Below are 21,012 nucleotides of genomic sequence, written 5' to 3'. Positions count from 1 at the left end.
CCTGAAACCACTTAACTGTCAGGATCGATTGCTTGTAACTAAACAGATAACACAACTAAGCAAAAATTCAACTATTGGGGACGTTCTGTTTCTTTTTTTATATATAGATGGATATTTCACCACAATAGCCACCCGCTGATTATGATGCAAAGCTAACCCGGAGTTTATTTAAACTGGCATTTTTCTGGAAAATAAGAACCAGGAGACGCATAAATGAAGCCTTGAAAAACTGACCACAATAAAGTTTCAATCGGCAGCCTGGTTTCTGCCTCTTGCAGACAACTTATTTATTGTGTAAAGAAGTCAACGTCATCACATTTAATGAACTTTGTTTCGAAGATGTAAGCTAAGTGTTTGGCAGTTCAGTTGTATGCCTGCTAACTCTGAAACACACTGTACTGTGCTCAGAAGGATTTAGTGAAAAGCTAAGTGAGGATTTGGTCCAACATCTGTTTAAATCCAAAATACTTTGCCCAAACTGGACTACAAACCAGATTATTGGTATATTGTTATTATTATTATTCGCATGCGATAGCAATGTTTCTCAACTTCGGCCACTTCATGAGGTGTGGACTTCAACTCCCAGAATTCCCCAGCCAGTATGGCTTGCTGGAGAATTCTGGGAGTTGAAGTCCACACATCTTAAAAGTGGCCAAGGTTGAAAAATAGTGTTCTACAACCTTTCCTAGCCTACAATTGCCCATGATTTATTGGCCTACAACCAGCATCATCCACAGCTAGATGAGATCTAGATGTGGAGGATGAGATCTGTAGTTCTGCTGACTCTGTCAGCCTTTTAAAGTAGACCAGACTAGGACACCGGAGTTATGCATGCTCATGCTACTTTTATTATAAAGTTACCATAGCAGAATCTTGCAGCTCTACAACTTCCTCCTCTCTCCCTTTCTCTTCAAGAGAACTAGGGACGGTCATCTCTGAGACGTTTTCTCAACTTACATTTCTGCCCCAGTCTCAAATTTCTTTTATCTGACTGTTGTTTTGGTTGTGGCTCTTGTTTGTGGCGATTCTCAGTTATCTAGGTTGGGGTTATCCCAAAGGTGCTTTTTTAAAGACAACTGGACTTTGTTTTCCCTTGAAGACATTTTGCTTCTCATCCAAGAAGCTTCTTCAGTTCTAGAGAAGTGAACTGAGAGAACTGAAGAAACTTCTTGGATGAGAAGCAAAACATCTTCAAGGGAAAACAAAGTCCAGTTGACCTTTAAAAAAGCACCTTCTTCCTCCCAGATTATTTCTGTTGCCCACTGAATCTTTCAACTGTCTTACTAATGGAACCAACCAGTGCCTCGTCTTTAAACCACATGCTGATAACTCTTCATTTTCCAGCCCAATCATCTTTTGGGAACTCAGTCTTTGGGAGATCCTCACCGGTTAAACATGATCCCTTTTAGGTAGTCTTGGACTACAGTTCCCACTACCTGCAGCTGATTTTGGGAGTTGTAGCTGAAGATGACGCCTCTCAAGCACGCTGGCAGGCTGCCCTTCCACGAGGGAGAGAGTCATGTTTTTAAGGGGTGGAGCTCACTTATAACAACAAAGAGAACATTGCACATGTCTTCACAGCACACTGCTTTCCCAGGAACTCATGAGTGGAATACCAAACTCACACTCCTTGCGATAGCACTGTCATGCAATAGAGATGGCTCAGTCCATGTTTTTCTTGCTAGAAATGGGTCTTAAACTTCAGACCCATCAATCGGGAGGATCAGACTTACATGGCACCACTCAATTTTAGAGAGGTGTCATAAGAGCAATGGAAGGGGACAGGAGGTGACAGGAAGGAGGACACATTTTAACTTCTTTTGCCCGATAGGCATTATCTGATATTTGATAGCACATTGTGGACACCATGACTTTCAAGAATGACTTTCAATTGTAGCATGGCTAATTAAACAGCCACATGGTCAAGGGCATCTGAAGCTTGGAGAATACAGGAGAAACACTGGAATTGATGACCATGATTGAAGTCCATGAAAACTTAGAATTAGATGCATAATCTGATGTTTCCCAGTCTACGAAAGAATTTAGAGACATCCCTAAGCTTCAGATAGTCTGACCGCCCCGTTATTTCCTTTCTTACTTCATTACTGCTCTCGTTCTCCAAGTGTTGACTTGTTCTCAAGTGGGTACATAAGTAAAGCAGCAATACAAACTGAGCTAAAAGCTTAGGAACATTACAGAATCATTGAACCTGGGAGATTCAACTACTAGAAGCTCGCATCACCTTAAGCATTTTAGATCATCTTATCACCCATCTCCTCCCACTTATGACTGTATGACTGTAACCTTGTTGCTGGTAACATTTATATTGATTGTTTCCCTATGACTATCATTAAGTGTTGTACCTTATGATTCTTGACGCATGTATCTTTTCTTTTATGTACTCCGAGAGTGTATGCACCAAGACAAATTCCTTGTGTGTCCAATCACACTTGGCCAATAAAGAATCCTGTCCTGTCCTGTCCTGTCCTGTCCTATCCTGTCCTATCCTGAACCAGCTGCAGAGAAGTTACAGTTCTCACAATTTCTAATCCATAAAAGAAAACTCCAGGCCTTTGGGGAAAAGGGGATGGTGGTTGTTATTATAGCCCCCAAAATATCTGGCTAACCTATACCAGGTTAAGAGGAGGCCAGTTGGTAAAATGTGATCAACTACGGTAGGGATGAAGCCCAACAAATGTTTTGTGCGGGGCCCAGCAAAGCTGGTTGGTTCGCCCTTCCCCTGCTGGTTATTTCGCTAAATTCAGCTGGCAAAATCTCCTGCCCGCGATGACGCCACAAGCCAGGAACAAAAAAACAAAAGGCATAATAGCAGACCTGGGCGCAAACAGACGTGCGCTCGGGACAAAAGCATCCTGCATTGTTCCTGGTGGCACGGTTGCTTATTTTATTTTATTTTATTATTTTATTTTATTTTATTTTATTTTTGCAATTTTTTTTTTTTTGCAAAAGCACATATATATTTATATATATCTAAGCCTCCGATCCAAGATCCGCTTCAACCCCCTTGCTCAATGGCTCCTGCCCCGAGTGTCCCCCCCCCCGCAACCTCCACGGCTCCCACTCCGAGGCTACCTACCTTAAAGCCTTTGGGGACCTTTCGCAACCTCCCCTCCTCCCCATGGCGCATCTCACCTGTTCCTCTCGTTGTCGCAGCCGCCGTGCTCCTTCCCGTCCAGGAACCTGGTCCAGCCATCCGCCGTCTTCACCCAGTTCTGGCCCGGCGATCGCCAGTCCTGCCCCAGAAAAGGCATTGCGGGCAACCGAAGCAGTGGTGTGGGGGGGTTTATTTAACCCGCCGGTTAAATAAAATAAAATAAAATAAAAGGCGCAAGAGAGAGAAAGAGAGAGCGAGCCTTGGGCTGCCTCCAAAGCAGAAGGATGCTCGGTAGCCAAAAGGAAACCCGGAGATGCCTCCTGAGCTGGACGGCTTCGTGTTTTTAGGACGCCGCGCTTCCCCTCCACCCCCTTGACGACGATCAGGCCACTCGGATCGCTTCTCTGCCCGGGCTCCGGCCGCGTCTGTATTTATTCGGGCCAGCTGGTGGCTCTTTGTTGCCGGAAGAAGCGCGCAAAACTCCGCCCCGCGCCCGGGGAGGGGAGAGGGGAGGAGAGGGAGGACACGTGGCTTTGTTTATGGCCGCTTCTCGGGAGCCGAGAGCGCAAGCCTGTCCGAGGGTGAGAAGGGGAGGGGGGGATTGTTGCTTTGGCCACGGTTGCTTATTGCACAATCCTAGGAAATGGAAACTTGGCCTTGCTCAGCTGCCCAGTCTCGGTATTTTAAGACACTCCTCCCTCCCCCCAAAAGCAAAGTTTTGAAAAACAACAACAACAAACAAATAAACAAAGGGAGGTTACTCTAACACAGTGGTTCTCAACCTGTGGGTCGTGACCCCTTTTGGGGTCAAATGACCCTTTCACAGGGGTCGCCTAACACCATCGGAAAACACATATTTTCAATGGTTTTAGGAATAATTTTATGGTTGGGGTCACCACAACCTGAGGAACTGTTATTAAAGGGTCGTGGCATTAGGAAGGTTGAGAACCACTGCTTAACATGTAGTGCACCTATGGTCCTGGTATTATTGTGGTTAGTAGAGCTCTGATCCACCCTGACTGCTCTTTAGAAGGCCAGATCCTGAAGATGAAACTCAAATACCCTTTCACAGGGGTCGCCTAAGACCATCGGAAAACACATATTTTCAATGGTTTTAGGAATAATTTTATGGTTGGGGTCACCACAACATGAGGAACTGTATTGAACGGTCGTGGCATTAGGAAGGTTGAGAACCACTGCTCTAACACGTAGTGCGCCTATGGTCCTGGTATTATTGTGGTTAGTAGAGCTCTGATCCACCCTGACTGCTCTTTAGAAGGCCAGATCCTGAAGATGAAACTCAAATACTTGGGCCACCTAATGAGAGGGAAGGACTCACTGGAGAAGAGCCTCATGCTGGGAACAATTGAGGGCAAAAGAAGAATGGGACGACGGAGAACGAGGTGGCTGGATGGAGTCACTGAAGCAGTCGGCATGAGCTTAAATGGACTGCAGAGGATGGTAGAGGAAAGGAAGGCCTGGAGGAATGTTGTCCATGGGGTCACGATGGGTTGGACATGACTTTGCAACTAACAACAACAGCAAAAGTAGGAGTTGACCAATGGAGTTGACCAATGGAGATTCTTGGTCATTCAGGTGCTGTGGGAAGCCCCCTATCCCACCCCCAAAAGAATGAAATGTTTTGGGAAATATATATTTTAAAAAAAGAATATTATATTTCCCCAAAGGGAGAAATGGAGAAACATGGTCTTAAAGACAGAAAACAGCCCCCCAGTCTTTCTTACTAGCCCACAGCAGCTGCCAGCACTTGAGATAAAAGAGCTTATTGAAGGAAGAAGCCAACTATCTAGATGGCTCTGTTCAGAAGCAAAGCAAACACTGCCAGGAGAAGCCCGTTCAAGACAGGATGCCCCTTTCAAGAGCCCCTAAGTAATTTGTTGCTGGTTTCTTCCAGCTTGTTGTCTGTTTTTCTCCCAGTTTCCCAGGCCACTTCGTAATTGAGAATTTCTTGGTGGTCTCCATCATCCAAATATTAACAGAATAACATGGTTGGAAAGGACCTTGGACAGTGGTGGGATTCAGCCAGTTCGCACCTATTCGGGAGAACCGGTTGTTAACTTTCTAAGCAGTTCGGAGAATTGGTTGTTGGAAGAAATATTCTCCCCCCCCCCCCACTTTACAGGGCTAATCCTGTAAGGAAGGCAGGAAGGAAACATTCTGGTGTTGTTTCTAGCCTAATCATGATTGCCCTGCTTACAGAAACTGCCTCTCCAGTTAACACTTATTACATTGTAACAGCTAAGGCGAAGCGTCCATTGACGTAATGTTGAGTTGGCCACGCCCACACGGTCATATGACCACCAAGCCATGCCTACCCAGCTGGTCATTAGGGCAAAGAACCGGTTGTTAAATTATTTGAATCCCACCACTGATCTTGGAGGTCTTCTAGTCCAACCCCCTGCTGAAGCAGGAGACCTTATATCATTATGGACAAATAGCTGTCCAATCTGTTCTTAAAAACCTTCAGTGTTGGGAGCACCAACAACTTCTGGAGGCAAGTTCTTCCACTGATTAATTGTTCTAGCTGTCAGGAAATTTGGGAGTTATCTGGAGCTCTTCATTTCTGCAAAAATAAGTATGGAAGATGCAGTTTTTATAAGACATAAATTTCCCAACTAATGTTCATCTGACGATGTTCCCAAAGGTCAGATAATATTTTACTTGAAATTCTCTTATGTAGGAACTTGGGGTGCCTTTTAAGAGTGACTTTTTGGGGAGGGTATCAAAAACTAAAATGGATTTAATTTATCTTTATGTTTGTGTTAAACTATGGATAATAAGATTTATTCCTTATATTTATTAATTTTCTCAACCTCGAGAACGTGAAAATATTTAGACTTCAGCTCCCAGAATTTCCCAACCAGCATGGCTGTTTGGGGAATTCTGGGTGCTTAAATTCACAGATCTTAAAATTCCAATTCAGAAAGACTAAAAGCAAGAATGAAGCCTTTGGTGGTGGGCAGTGAGGAGGCCCCCTTTGGCATCAGATTGGGAGAATAATCTTTCTGCTTATTGTTAACTGTTTTGTCTACAAGGAAAACAGTGAAACTTTCATCACACTTTCAAGATCAGTAAAAGATTGTGCTTCCTGACTTCCTAACATACAGTCACTCTCATCCATGCCACAGTAGTTTCAAGATCTCACAAAAGTGTTCCTTGTTGCATCATCGCAGGGAAAAAAAATAATTCCTCCCCCTGGGAAGAAAGTATTTGTTTAATGGACTTCTTTTATGTAGCAATAAATTGAATAAATGTGCATGGGTCACGAGTAGAGTTTCTTTTGCATAAAATTAGCACTATGCCAGAGTGCCTGTGCAAGGGAAGGAAGTTACATGTTTGAAAAGTGACGTCTGAGTTTGGACATTTAGATATGTTCCTGAATTATCCGAGGCTTGTTTGTAGATAAGGTGTTCTCTGATTGAGCAACAAATGAAAGGGTGTGTTGATCCTCCCCTGTTATCATTGAGTGGGCAGAATCATTCACACACCATGACATTCTATCCTGTGTTACTACAGGAATACAGAATAACAGAGTTGGAAGGGACATGGTAGGTCATCTAGTTCAACCTTCTCCCTGCCCCGCCCAAGGAGGAGACCCTACACCCACGCATAGCCATATCGGTGGGAACACGAGCTCAGCTCCGGCGTGCATGCACATGCCGGCCAGCTGATTTTCAGGTCTTCTGGGCCCACCAGAAGTAAGGAAACAAGCTGTTTCCTGCCTCCAGAAGGCCTCGGGGGTGGTGGTGGGGAAGGCCCATTTTTCTCTCTCCCTAGGCTCCGGAGCCTTTCTAAGAGTCTGGGGAGGGCGAAAACGGCCTTCTCTATCCCCCGGAGGCCCTCTGGAGGCTGGAAATGGCCCGTTTGCCAACTTCCAGTGGGACTGGAAGTTGGCAAAGGGGCTGTTTTCAGTCTCCGGAGGGCCTCCGGGACGTGGGGTGGGGAAGGCCGTTTTTGCCCTCCCCAGACTCCCAGAAAGGCTCTGGAGCCTGGGGAGAGAGAAAAATGGGCCCACCGGGCCATCGTGTGCCAGGAGCAGGGTGGGCCGCATGCGCGGAGGTGGGGCACATAGAATTATGGGTGTGGGCATGCATGTGCATGATCCCTCCGTGCTCCCCCCGCCACTCCTGGCACACAATGGCAAAAAAGTTAGCTATCACTCCCCTACACCATTTTTGACAGATGGTAGTCCAGTCTCTTCTTGAAAGCTTCCAGTGAAAAAGATCCCACAACTTCTGAAAGCAACTTCTGTTCCATTGGTTGATTATTCTCACTGTCAGAACATTTCTCCTTATTTCTAGATTGAATCTCTCTTTGATCAGTTTCCATCCATTATTCCTAGTCTGGCCTTCGGGTGCTTTGGAAAATAGGTTGACCCCTTCCTCTCTGTGGCAGCCTCTCAAATATTGGAAGACTGCTATCCTGTCTCCCGTGGTCCCTCTCTTCATTCGACTAGCCAGGCCCAATTCAGGGGAGGGTTCTACTTACCTTTATTACCAGTTCGCAAAGGGACTGCGCGCGCAGTATGCGCCAAAAGGAGACTTGGGAAGATAAGCAGAACAGCAAGGGGGAGGATCAGCTGTGCCGCGTGATTTAGCTTTGTTAGAAAGCAGGATTTCCTGCTTTCTAGCAAAGCTAAACAGCGCGGTACAGCTGATTGTCGGAAATACCAATTAGGAGGAACCAGTAGCTTTTTTTAACTACTGGTTCAACCAAACCAGTAGCTTCGCCCGAACTGGTAGCTTTTTTTACCTACCAATTCACCCAAACCGGTAGCTTTTATCACTACCGGTTCACCCAACGGAGCGAATAGGTAGCATTTCACCCCTGGATACTGTCCACCACAGATAACTAAACTCAATATGATTTGCATTTAATTTCTCCTGGAATGAAAAATAATGAATTCAAATGTCCTTGGCGTTCTGGAGATAGTTGGCTGTCTCCCAACTTCACTTCCACTTTTGAATCATGGGCTAATGAACTTTACTTTTTATACTTAATTCTGGCTGATTAGAGAAGTCACCTACGTAGCTATGAGTCACATATGGCCAGATTTCTTCCACCATGGAATTTAGTATCTGGTGAAAATATCCAAGATTCTTGTGAGCAAATCCAACCTAGGGAGACAGATGTAATGGTCATGATGTTGATCGATTAAAACCCAGCTTGAAGTCCATCAACTGTTGGTAATGAAAGCTCACTAGTTGGTTGTGGAAATAATTAGAGGAAGGAGTGCTACATACAACATGCTGAACTTCTGGAGGATAAATGGAATACAAATCTTACCAAGAAATAAAATAAAAATATATTTATAAAATATAAATAAGTATTTGTTGAGCCCATGCAGGACTTCTTTGGTCTGTGAGGTAGGCTAGAGAGAGGGGAGAGCCCCACTGATTCAGAGTTGATGATGGCTTTCCTGGGTAGCCATTTGTCCAGAATTGTATAGGGTCCCCTGTTTGGGCAGGGGGTTGGACTAGAAGACCTCCAAGGTCCCTTCCAACTCTGTTATTATTCTGTGTTTATTCTATTCTAAAATAAATGAAGTAGGGAGATGTTCCATTCAGAATGCTTGTAATTAATGAATCAATCAACATTCATAGATGAAAAACTCAATAATAATAATAATATACCTAAAACTGATAAAGTAAATAGGAGTTGATTAAAAATAGATGCAAGAGACGTAGAGGAGAAGGAAGAGAATGGTTAGACTTCATAAACCAAGGTAGGAAATGGAGCAATCTTGTTAGACCTGACATCTTCTGGATTACAGGTAATCGCTTAATAGGAAAAGCGCAATTTGTGATGGGATCAGAATGAGCTTCTGCTGATAATAGGGGAGATTAGCATATGTTCCAGAAATGGTTATGGGGACAGCTCAGAAAAACGTGCGGTTGATGCCATCTTTGTACTTGAAGATATGCAGAAGTGTTCTGGGTCATGAGTGTTGATCAATCTCCCTTCCATTACTTTTTTTTTAATTAAATTTGTATACTGCCCTTCTCCTGCTGGACTCAGGGCGGTGCACAGCCAAAAATAAAAAACATTCCAATACAAAATTTAAAATTTTTAAAAGAATTACACAACTTCGGCCCAAAATTTAAAACATCCCAACTAAAACCCATAGACAATTAAAAATCTAACATCTGAAAAGGGGGAGGGGGGTTTACGCCAGCCCTGCTTGGTGGAAAAGAAAAGTTTTTAGGGCACGGCGATCTGGTATCATGCGTATCTCCGGGGGCAAATTGTTTCAGAGGGCAGGTGCCGCCACAGAGAAGGCCCTCCCCCTGGGGGTCGCCAGCCGACACTGCCTGGCTGACGGCACCCTAAGGAGTCCCTCTCTGTGGGAGCGTACTGGCCGGTGGGAGGCTATTGGCGGTAGAAGGCGGTCCCGCAAATACCCAGGTCCTATGCCATGGAGCGCTTTAAAGGTGGTAACCAACACCTTGAAGTGCACCCGGAAGACCACCGGAAGCCAATGCAGCTCACGCAGGAGAGGCATCACATGGGAGCGTCCCCTCACTCCCATAATCCGCTTTTGGGGGTTGGGCATCAAGATCTTGCCAAAGGAAGTACCTTGTGTGTGGCTCTGAAGCTCAGCAGTGGTGCGGTAAAGTAAGTACAGCCTGCGTGCCCTTTGCACAAATGGAGCAGCATGGCATGCGCACCAGTGGTGGGTTGCTCCCAGTTCTGTCCGGTTCTTGTGAACCAGTAGTAAAAGTGGCAGGAGGCTCCGCCCACCCGCCCAGACGTCATAATGGACGATCTGCGCACGCACAGAAGCATGTGCTCCTGTTGCGAACCAGTAGTAAAGGTAAGTAGAACCCACCCCCGATTTGCACACTCCCTCCCCTCCCTCTCACCGGATCAGAAATGTTGGAAAACTCTGTCTTAGATATATATATATAAAAAACAGGGGCCATTTTGATTGCCCTGTTCTGACCACCATCTTGATTTCTTGGGCCATATCGTGCAGACACGTAACTAATATCCTACATTGTTTCTTATGTCATGTAGCATGGACAGTGCCCCAAATGTGCACTCTATGATACTGTATGTTCCAACATCCCCTGCTAAGCACAGAGAATCTGTGACAGATGCACAAGATTCTTGGCTGGCCAGCCAACTCATGTGGAAAGCATTTCTTGAAGGTAGACATCTTGACAATCACTGTCCAAGGATAAAGGATCATGTCACACAACCTTCTGCTTCATCTAATTTCCCAGGGCTGCAGAGGAGGTTAGATGAGGTAAAGCTGATAGATAGTTTTGTACATGTAACAATAACACACAGTCATAACTTCTAAACTATCTCATTATGTTTATTGCTTTCCTGAAGAAATCTTTTAATGTTCCATTTCTTGTGGTTCAATTTCAAACATGCACATAAAGATCTGTTTGTTACGCTTTCCTTATTTCAAAGTTTATGCAAGACACTTTTATTTCCACCATTTCTAATGAGTCAGGTAGGTAGCCATGATTTTGCTCTCAAAAAATAAGAGTTTGATCTTGAATGTGAAGGGCAGACTCTGGATTTTTGCCTGTCGTAGCTGAATCGCATTGCACATATACTTAATAGCAATAGCACTTAGATTTATATACCGCTTCACAGGGCTTTTACAGCCCTCTCTAAGTGGTTTACAGAGTCAGCTTCTTGCTGCCAACAATCTGGGTCCTCATTTTACCCACCTTGGAAGGATGGAAAGCTTAGTCAACCTTGAGCCTGGTGAGATTCTAACTGGCAAATTGCAGGCAGCCAGCAGCCAACAGTCAGCAGAAGTAGCCTGCAGTACTGCACTCTAACCACTGCACCGCCATGGCTCAGTTAAGGAACAATATCCTTGCAGCCCACGGGCCAGATGCGTCACGTGCTGCCCATGCCCCCCCCCCATTTTAGCAAAGGGGGGGAAAAGTTGCGATACGTCACATGATGAGAATGTGTTGTCACGAGTTTGATACCCCTGTCCTAACAGCTATTTGAAAAATAGCTGTGGCACGGATGATAATTTTATATAGAGTAATTACATAATTACTCTACATCACATAATTTATTAAATTAATTTATTAAACAACACCCTAGGATGCTGAACATCAGAATAAAATGTTGAGGGCATGCACATGGGAAGATATTAGTCAAAAAACCTGGAATGATGCAGGGAGTCAATAGCCATACTTGTTGGAGGATTCTGGGAGTTGAAGTCTACATATCTGCAGAACCTCAGTGCCAAAAAGACCAATTGTCTGCTTCAGAATTTAACTTCCTGTGTTACTGCTTTGCATATATAGATGGTCCTCCATTTACAATCACAATTGGGCCCAGAATTTTGATTGTAAGTCTGGATGGTTGTTAAGTGGGCCATCACGTGACCTGGCTTGATTTTATGACCGTTTTTATGATGGTTGCAAAACAAGTCACTGCAGTTGTTAAGCGAACCATGTGGTTGTTAAGCAAAGCATGAATCCAGCCTATCCAATGGGTGTTTGTTGGTATTCTGCCAGAAAATGGCAAGAAAACCCTCATAGCAAATTATGGTCATACTGCAACTGGTCATAAATACAAGCTGGTGGCCAAGCATATGAAATGCAGTCATATGGTGATGGGGGTGGGTGGGTACAGCATTTTGTGATAACTTCAATCATCTGCTTCCACCCGCAATCTTGATGTTTCCAACCATTTCCTGCAGATGTCCCTACTTATAATGTTTGCTGGGTTCACCTGATTTGCCATACAGATGCTTTATTTGGTCAGCATAATCCAGACACAATGCTTTATCATTATGTGATTCATGGTGTCCTGTGTTAGATAAACTCATTCAGTTTGGGGTAATTAACACTCATGATCTATCCTAGCTATGTAAAACCAGCTTCTGTTGTGGCCCATCAGCGGCCTGTGCAGCTAGTAGCTGATTCCACCAGCAAGGAGGCTGGTGTGGTGCTGCACCAGCAGCCTGTGCAGCTGGTACTCGAGTCAGACAATGAGAAGGCTGGAGAAGATGTGGTGCCAGAGGCAGGGATTCAGCCAGGGCCTTCAGAACCTCCAGAAGCTCCCTTAAGTGAAGAGGACAAAGAGGAGGAGCCTCTTCTCGATGCGCGGGCGCACAGAGCTGCCAAAAGGCAGGAGTGGCTCCTCAGGAGGAAGTCTCCTCGAGAGTAAGGCTTGGAGCTAATTGGCCACTCCCTTAGCCTATTTAAGGAGAAACGCTGACTGAAGCAATTTGCAGGGAACAACTTTGTTCACTATCTTTGTGTCTTGTCTTACTTATCTATCAAATTGCATCTGGGCATTCTGCCAACCACAGTAAGTTTTCAGTATTATTCTTTGAATTTTTGGCGACTGTTAATGCAGTTAATTAACAGCTGTTGTTGTAAAAAACTGGTTTATTTAGTAAACTAAGGTTTGAATGGACTTTGTGTGTGCTGTGTTCTTTGGGGTCCAAAGCTGGGGCAGAACAGCTTCTTACAGGTTTTATATATGTAAAAATGGGGTCTATTCCCTGGGATGCTTCCTTTTCTGAAAGCCAAGTGGCAAAATAATAAATAAATGATACGGCAACAAAAGATGAATGAATGCTTGAATATTCAGAGACCTTGAATATCAACTAGTGACAGACATATAAATTTAATAAACTAACAAAAAAGGCAAACAAGTCCTTGAATAATGCCGGAAGATTTACTTGTTGCTCCAATTATTATTTAGTAGAATAGAATAGAATTTTTTATTGGCCAAGTGTGATTGGACACACAAGGAATTTGTCTTGGTGCATATGCTCTCAGTGTACATAAAAGGAAAGATACGTTCATCAAGAATCATAAAGTACAACATTTAATGATAGTCATAGGGTACAAATAAGCAATCAAATCATACTAGGAAACAATCAGTATAAATCTTAAGGATATCAGCAACAAGGTTACAGTCATACAGTCATAAGTGGGAGGAGATGGGTGATAGGAACGATGAGAAGATTAATAGTAGTACAGACTTAGTAAATAGTTTGATAGTGTTGAGGGAATTATTTGTTTAACAGAGTGATGGCGTTCAAGATAAAACTGTTCTTGTGTCTGGTGTGCAGTGCCCTATAACGTCTTTTTGAGGGTAGAAGTTGAAACAATTTATGTCCAGGATGTGAGGGGTCTGTAAATATTTTCACAGCCCTCTTTTTGACTCGTGCAGTATACAGGTCCTCAATGGAAGGCAGGTTGGTAGCCATTGTTTTTTTCTGCAGTTCTAATTATCCTCTGAAGTCTGTGTCTGTCTTGTTGGGTTGCAGAACCAAACCAGACAGTTATAGAGGTGCAGATGACAGACTCAATAAATCTCAATAAAAAATTCTGAAATTATAAATTCAAGCTGATCATTCCTCAAGGCCCTTAAGAAAAGGCAAATTATTTACTGGATAAGGGCAAGACTGATGAGATTTGATTTATGTTAGCACAAGAGCCAATTTGGGCTAGTGGTGAAGGCGCATCAGGCTAGAAAACAGGAAACTCTTGAGTTCCAATTCTGCCTTAGCCATGAAAGTCCGCTGAGTGACCATGAGCCAGACCCTCTCTCTCAGTCCAATTCACCTCACAGAGTGGATGTTGTGGGGAAAATAGGAGGAAGAAGGTGTGTTGGATATGTTCCCCGCCTTGAGTGATTTCTATAAATAATAAAGATAGATAAATAAATAAATAATATCCTTTCAGCAGTGCACTTCCACATTGCCAAATAGAGCCTAAACCTCATATTGCTGTTCACATTTCTCTCAACGATGCTGTTGGTAGTTAAAAAGTAGTCCAAACAGAAATGCCCTTGCTTTGCAATTACACAGCAAGAAAAGATGGCTGCTTATATAAGACTGCTTGAGAGATAAATACCTTCTCTCTCCCCCACACCCCACCCTGGAGGTCTAGTTATCATAATTCAAGTCACACTGTCCCTCTCCCCCACCCTGACCCAGATTTGATTGATTTGCTGACTGGCAGAGTTACAGCAACAGCTGGCAGGCACACTGTACCCAAAGTGTTATGTTCTCCTCCAAGCGAAATGCTCAAGGTTGTAAATATCAATCTCTGAATTGTGTCGTCTTATTTAGGGTTGGGAGCAGCAAGGTGCAATTAAATACCTGAGGAAAGTGAGGAATATTTGAAAGCTAACCAATGTTCAATTTTTCAGATTATTAGCAAAAGAAAATGCTGTATTTTTGGAGAATAGAATAGAAGAATCGAATCGAATCGAATCGAATCGAATCGAATCGAATCGAATAGAATCGAATCGAATAGAATAGAATAGAATAGAATAGAATAGAATAGAATAGAATTCTTTATTGGCCAAGTGTGATTGGACACACAAGGAATTTGTCTTGGTGCATATGCTCTTGGTGTACATAAAAAAATACGTTCATCAAGAATCATAAGGTACAACACTTAATGATAGTTATGGGGTACAAATAATCAATCAGGAAACAATATCAATATACTGTAAATTGTAAGGATACAAGCAACACAGTTACAGTCATACAGTCATAAATGGGAGGAGATGGGTGGTGGGAACGATGAGAAGATTAATAGTAGTGCAGACTTAGTAAATAGTTTGACAGTGTTAAGGGAATTATTTGTTTAGCAGAGTGATGGCGTTTGGGAAAATGACATGTCTACGGAGATTCTCAATCATCCAGGTCATGGGTGTCCCCAAGGTGCTTTTTTCCAAAAGACAACTGGACTTTCTTGTTTTGTTTTTTCCTTTGAAAACATTTTGCTTGTCCTCCAAGAAGCTTCTTCAGTTCTAACTCAGTAAGAACTTGGATGAGAACTGAAATGTTTTCAAAGAGGGGAAAAAAAAAAAAAACCCCAAGAAAGTCCAGTTGCCTTTTGGAAAAAGCACCTCTGGAACAGAAGAAATAATGGTTTTTGAAAGAAGAGTCGTAAGGCAGCAGGATCCTGGGTGGGGGAGTTGAAGTGTCAAAAAATAAATAAATGGCAGCCACAATTATGTGGATGCGCCATCACTGAAGGTTTTTAACAAGAGATTGAACAGCCATTTCTCTGGAATCATAGGTTCTCCTACTTGAGCAGTTGGATTAGAAGACTTCCAAGGTCCCTTCCAACTCTGTTATTCTATATTCTGTAATATGTAATTATAATTCTGTAATAATGTAATTATCTAGGAGCCTGAGTGGCGTAGGAGGCTAATGCCTCCTACTAAGGCAGCAGTTAACATCCAGCTGCCTGCAATTACTGCGAGTTCAATTCTCACCAGGCTCAAGGTCGACTCAGCCTTCCATCCTTTCTAAGGTGGGTAAAATGAGGACCCGGTTTGTGGGGGCAATAAGTTGACTTTGTATAACATATACAAAAGTATGAAGGCTATTGCTTAACGCGTTGTAAGCCGCCCTGAGTCTCCGGAGAAGGGCGGCATATAAAAATAAATAAAAATAAAAATAAAAAAATAAAAATAAAAATAAATCTTTATCTGCCTTCCTACCAGGCATTTCTTTTTAGCCCAGGCACCATGTTATGAAAGGCTGAATGATTTAGGTAGCTTAATTATTTGCTGCATAATAAATAAATTTGTGTTTCCCCACCGCACCCCTCAGAAAGTTTATGAAGCTTCACCAAAAGGTGCTTGTTTTACGGTTAATCCGACATCCATAGGATAAAAACCTTCAGGAGCTGCTGGAAAGAGAACAGAAATCAGAATCAAATACAGAGGTGACATGTAAAATCCACGTCAATGGAAAACAGACTCAGAAAGGACTTGGTTAAGCTCATCCATTGGCTTGGAATTTTACTGGTTCACTTCAGCTGTCGTTTGATAACACAAACCCCATCAGTATCACTTACTCACTGGTTTCAAGTGGTGTTTCCAGCAGCCCTTTGACTGACATCATCACACGACCATTGCTCTCCGCTCCTGTTGCAAGTTACTGTGAAAAAATAGGCTTTTTGAGTGAGTCATCAGGTGATGAAGGCTTTAGGCGACTGGCTTATCATGTGACAATTAGCATAAAGGTGTTGTATGAGAGAAAGCCTGTTGTGGTGGTGGCATAGCATCTGGTCCTCCATGGGTCAGGAAGGAAGGGTGGGAGAGAGGGAGGGTGGGAGAGAAGGAAGGAAGGAAGGAAGGAAGGAAGGAAGGAAGGAAGGAAGGAAGGAAGGAAGGAAGGAAATAATTTGCAGGCAGATATCTTCAGCTGAACATTTGGAGAAGAGAAGAGACTGGTTCAACGAATGGATGCTCGAGATAATTTGCAAACATGCAGCAAATAGATCATCCCAAAGGTGCTTTTTCAAAAGGCAGCTAGATTTTCTTGTTTTTCCTGGAAGATGTTTCGCTTCTCATCTAAAAAGCTTCTTCAGTTCTTGAAGAAGAAGCGAATTGAAATTGAAGAAGCTTCTTGGATGAGAAGCGAAATGCCTTCCAGGAAAAACAAAGGAAGTCCAGTTGCCTTTTGAAAAAGCACCTTTGGGACAACCATGACCTGGATGGCCAAGAATTTCCTTAGAGATGCAGCAAACAATGTTCTTAAGTATCTCTTTCCTGTCATGAACATGTGGAGCTGTTCAGGGCAGCTCAGTTACCACATCTGGGTTGCAAAACTCCTGAAGATCAATAGAGAGCAGCAAAGAGATATAAGCCCCATTTCTTTGCTGCTATCCAGATGTTTGCAGTTCTAAGAAATCCTCCAAACTCTCTAAACTTTGTTCATCTTCTTAGCATCGAAAGCAGGGGTGAAATCCAGCAGGTTCTGACAGGTTCTGGAGAACCGGTAGCGGAAATTTTAAGCAGTTCAGAGAACCAGTAGTGGAAAATTTGAGTAGTTCAGAGAACTGGCAAATACCACCTCTGGCTGGCCCCAGAGTGGGGTGGGAATGGAGATTTTGCAGTATCCTTCCCCTGGAGTGGGGTGGGAATGGAGATTTTGCAGTATCCGTTCCCTGCCACGCCAACCAAACCACCCCCACCAAGCCATACCATGCCCACCAAGCCACGCCCACAGAACCAGTAGTAAAAAAATTTGGATTTCACAACTGATCGAAAGTGCTTGATTGCAAGGCCTACATGTTTGCATTAAATAGCTTGTTCACACAGCAAGGTCATCAAGGCATGATATAACCACAAGGCACTGATTTTGGCCTGAGAGAGACTAACAACCCCAAAGATACCCAGTGAGCTATCATGCAGAAAGGAGGGCTAGAATCCAGATCTTTTCACTCCTTGTCCATCTCCTGATCCATTATGCCAGTCGACGTTCTCTTTGAGACACCTTTTCTTACCATAAAAGAGTTAAACTAACTTGTTAGTCTGATAAAAACTCTCTTCAGCCTTTTACAGTTCCTGGAGCCAATATTGCAAAACAAGGTAATAGCTTTTTATTATATTCCTTATCAAGGTTTACCTTTCATAACATATAAAAAGACATTCTGTACACACTCTTAAATATCTTATATATTAAATATTTAATTATTAAATATTAAATATCTGCCTGTATCTGACACGGTGGCTTAGTGGGTAAGACGCTGAGCTTGTCGATTGAAAGGTCGGCAGTTCAGCGGTTCGAGTCCCAAGTGCCGCGTAACGGGGTGAGCTCTCGTTACTTGTCCCAGCTTCTGCCAACCTAGCAGTTCGAAAGCATGTAAAAAATGCAAGTAGAAAAATAGGGGCCACCTTTGATGAGAAGGTTACAGCGTTCCATGCCCCTTTGGCATTGAGTCATGCCAGCCACATGACCACGGAGACGTCTTTGGACAGTGCTGGCTCTTCGGTCTTGAAACCGAGATGAGCACCGCCTCCTAGAGTCGGGAACGACTAGCACATATGTGCAAGGGGAACCTTTACCTTTACCTTGCAATGTAAAATTTTCTTTCTTTCCTTCCTTCCTTCCTTCCTTCCTTCCTTCCTTCCTTCCTTCCTTTGCCTGTTAACTGGGAGTGTGTGAGAAAATATGAAATACTCGTAATATTTGACAGTATATTTTACCTGATTAATTGTGTCCTTGAAAAGAGCCATTGGATCACTTGCAATAAGGAAATGTTTTTGATTTTATTATTCATTTACTCAGTTTATATTTGACAGCAATCCAGAGGACTGAAGTACAGTTAAGATCAATTGACGAGAATATATGTAGCTTAAGGTTGAACTATGGAGTTTTAGACTTACATATTTATGAAATTACCTTTCCCAACACTAGAAACACTGGTTTTTAATTTGGGAATGTGCTAAGAGACCTTAGGCCTCATAAAATCCTTCAGCGTGCAACTGATTAATGTCTTGTCAATTTCAGGCCTGTGGGAGAATACAATCAACCAATTAAGGTCAGAGCAGATCTTGTTAACTTTTTGTTATTAGAGAAGGGCTTGGAGGAAAGCTGCTAAGGAAGAGATATTTTAAGGACAGTCAAAATGCCGGACCTTATGTGAATTTAAGACTATTCTTGCCAGACAGAGCACATGAGGACAAAAAAGGGGGCCATGCCCTCTTGTGGGGTATCAGTGGTAACTCTAAACTAGCGGTGTCCAAAAGATGCTTTTTCAAGAGGCAATGGGACTTTCTGTTGTTTTGAACGAGAAGCAAAATGTCTTCAAAGAAAAACCAGAAAGCTCAGTTGGCTCTTGAAAAAGCATCTTTGGAACAACCATGACCTGGATGACTGAGAATCTCCATAGACATCTAAACTAGGGGTGGGGCAACTATGGCCCCCTTACGACTTGTGAACTTCAACTCCCAGAATTCCTGAGCCAGCCATTCTGGGAGTTGAAGTCCACAGACTGTAAAAGGGACATAGTTGCTCACCCCTGCTCTAAACATTGCCTAATTTGGGTAAAAACATTGCTGGTAAGATCTCTCCAGAGATGAACTTCCTCCATTGTGTCTGAAAATTTGGATGTTCTGCAGGTGCACCATATTTTCCACTGATAACTGCAGATTGCCCAATAAGCTACAGGTGCAGTGGTGGGATTCAAATTTTTTTACTACTGGTTCTGTGGGAGTGGCTTGGTGGGTGTGGCATGGCATCGCTTGGTGGGCGTGGCTCAGTGGGTGTGGCAGGGGAAGGATACCGTAAAATCTCTATTCCTTCCCCACTCCAGGGGAAGGATAGTGCAAAATCCCCATTTCCTCCCGATCAGCTGGGACTCGGGAGGCAGAGAATAGATGGGGGAGGGGCCAGTCAGAGGTGGTATTTACCGGTTTCTCTGAACTACTCAAAATTTCCGCTACCAGTTCTCCAGAACTGGTCAGAACCTGCTGAAACCCACCTCTGTAGGTGGTCTTCAAACTACAATTGGTTGCTTAGAAACCTTTAGATGTTACAATGGAACCTCCAAAAGGTGCTTATGACCCAATCTCAAAGTTATAATAGCTTCCCACATACAAACACTCTATTCACCAACCACATTTTGAGTGCTTGGCAATTGACTCATCTTTATGGTTGTTCGCAGCATCCCATGGGCACAGAATCATGATTTTATTTTTTTATTTTTTTTGCTGGTTTCCAGTGTTTACTTCGTTTCCAATAAAAAAAACAGATAATAGATTTGCTTAATGACTGCGGTGTTTGCTTAATGACCATTGCAAAAAATATTTTAAAGTCAGCTCCAATCATCTGCTTAATGACTACAATGATTTACAATTGTAATTCCGGGCTTAATTACAGCCGTAAGGTGAGGATCATCTGTATAGACTCTGAAAATGGCCACAAACATAACGTGCTCAGCGGACATGTATATTTTCTGCATTTCCACATCTGTATATTTATCATTTTATGTGGAACATCCTGTTTCCCAGTTTTTGAGGAACAGCTTTCCTCAGGGGTGAAATGCTCCCGGTTCGGACCGGATCACATGATCCGGTAGCGATGGAGGCGGGTGGTTCGGAGAACCGGGTAGCAAAAATCCCTGCCCCCCCCCATGTCCAGCTGAGCCGCGCGATCACCAGAAGCTTTTTTTCTTTAAATGGCTCTGACGATCCCAGCTGAGTTGCCTGATTGTCAGAGGGTTTTTTAAAAACCCTCTGACGATCAGGCAACTCAGCTGGGATCGTCAGAGCCTTTTGAAAGCATTTTTTTACAACCTCTTCACCAAAGAGGTTGTAGAAAAAATGGTTTTAAAAGTAAAAAAAAAAAAGGCCACGCCCACCCAGTCACATTAAACCCCTCCCACCAAGCCACGCCCACAGAACCGGTAGTAACAAATTTTAGATTTCACCACTGGCTTTCCTTGTATGATGTGCCCAGCAAACAGGAAAATTTAGGGTGTATTTGTGATCCCCATTAAAAAGATCAAAGATTCTTCTGGGGCACTAACATTAACCATCATTTGTAGAAGCAGCAGTGGAATTTCTAAAGGGAGAAATACTAAGCTAGCATTCAAAGCTCACTTCATTATTTTAAAGCTAACAATTTTTGCATTGCACAATTGTTTTATATTGTATAAACGTTCTTGGAATTTCCTGGAACTGCAGGTTTGGAGTTTACGTCGATGTTTAATTTAAAAAAAGAAAAACACCACTTAGCTCTGAAAGAATCAGATAACATGTTTACCATTTGCAATAGCTGTTATCACTTAGCGGTACGGCCAGCTGACGTACCAAGATAAATACGCCTGAGAAATATTGACAAATCGGTATCCTAAAACTATCCTTTCTTTTAAAAGGATAAACCCAGAACCCAGATAATATCTTTCTATAAATATTAGGCTATAATTCTCAAGGGCTGAAATCCAAGAAAACTGTGCCCTAAACAATAGCTTGATATAAGCAATGACATGGCAATGAAGATGATAAGATAGATAGATAGGCAGATGATAGACAGACAGAAAGACATATGATATGATAGAGAGAGAGATTGATGATGGAGAGAAGGCAGAAATGATAGGTAGGTAGATTAGATAGATAGATAG

At 43.1% G+C, this 21,012-nt stretch overlaps 1 protein-coding gene across 1 annotated transcript in view; it reads right to left on the bottom strand.

Moving 5' to 3' along the window:
* The window catches only part of FBXO32 (F-box protein 32), a 33,344-nt gene extending 29,837 nt beyond the window's left edge, over positions 1–3,507 (bottom strand). Inside the window, exon 1 of the mRNA XM_070940344.1 lies at positions 3,154–3,507. Coding sequence (XP_070796445.1) covers positions 3,154–3,272 — 119 coding nt within the window. The 5' untranslated portion in view covers positions 3,273–3,507. The remainder of the gene's footprint in view (positions 1–3,153) is intronic.
* Positions 3,508–21,012: the final 17,505 nt, after the last annotated feature.

This window comes from Pituophis catenifer, unplaced genomic scaffold (assembly GCF_029215685.1).
Source record: "Pituophis catenifer annectens isolate HBS135680 unplaced genomic scaffold, rPitCat1.0.hap2 SCAF_3, whole genome shotgun sequence".
NCBI lineage: Eukaryota > Metazoa > Chordata > Lepidosauria > Squamata > Colubridae > Pituophis > Pituophis catenifer.
This window is presented reverse-complemented; position numbering and strand designations above follow the sequence as displayed.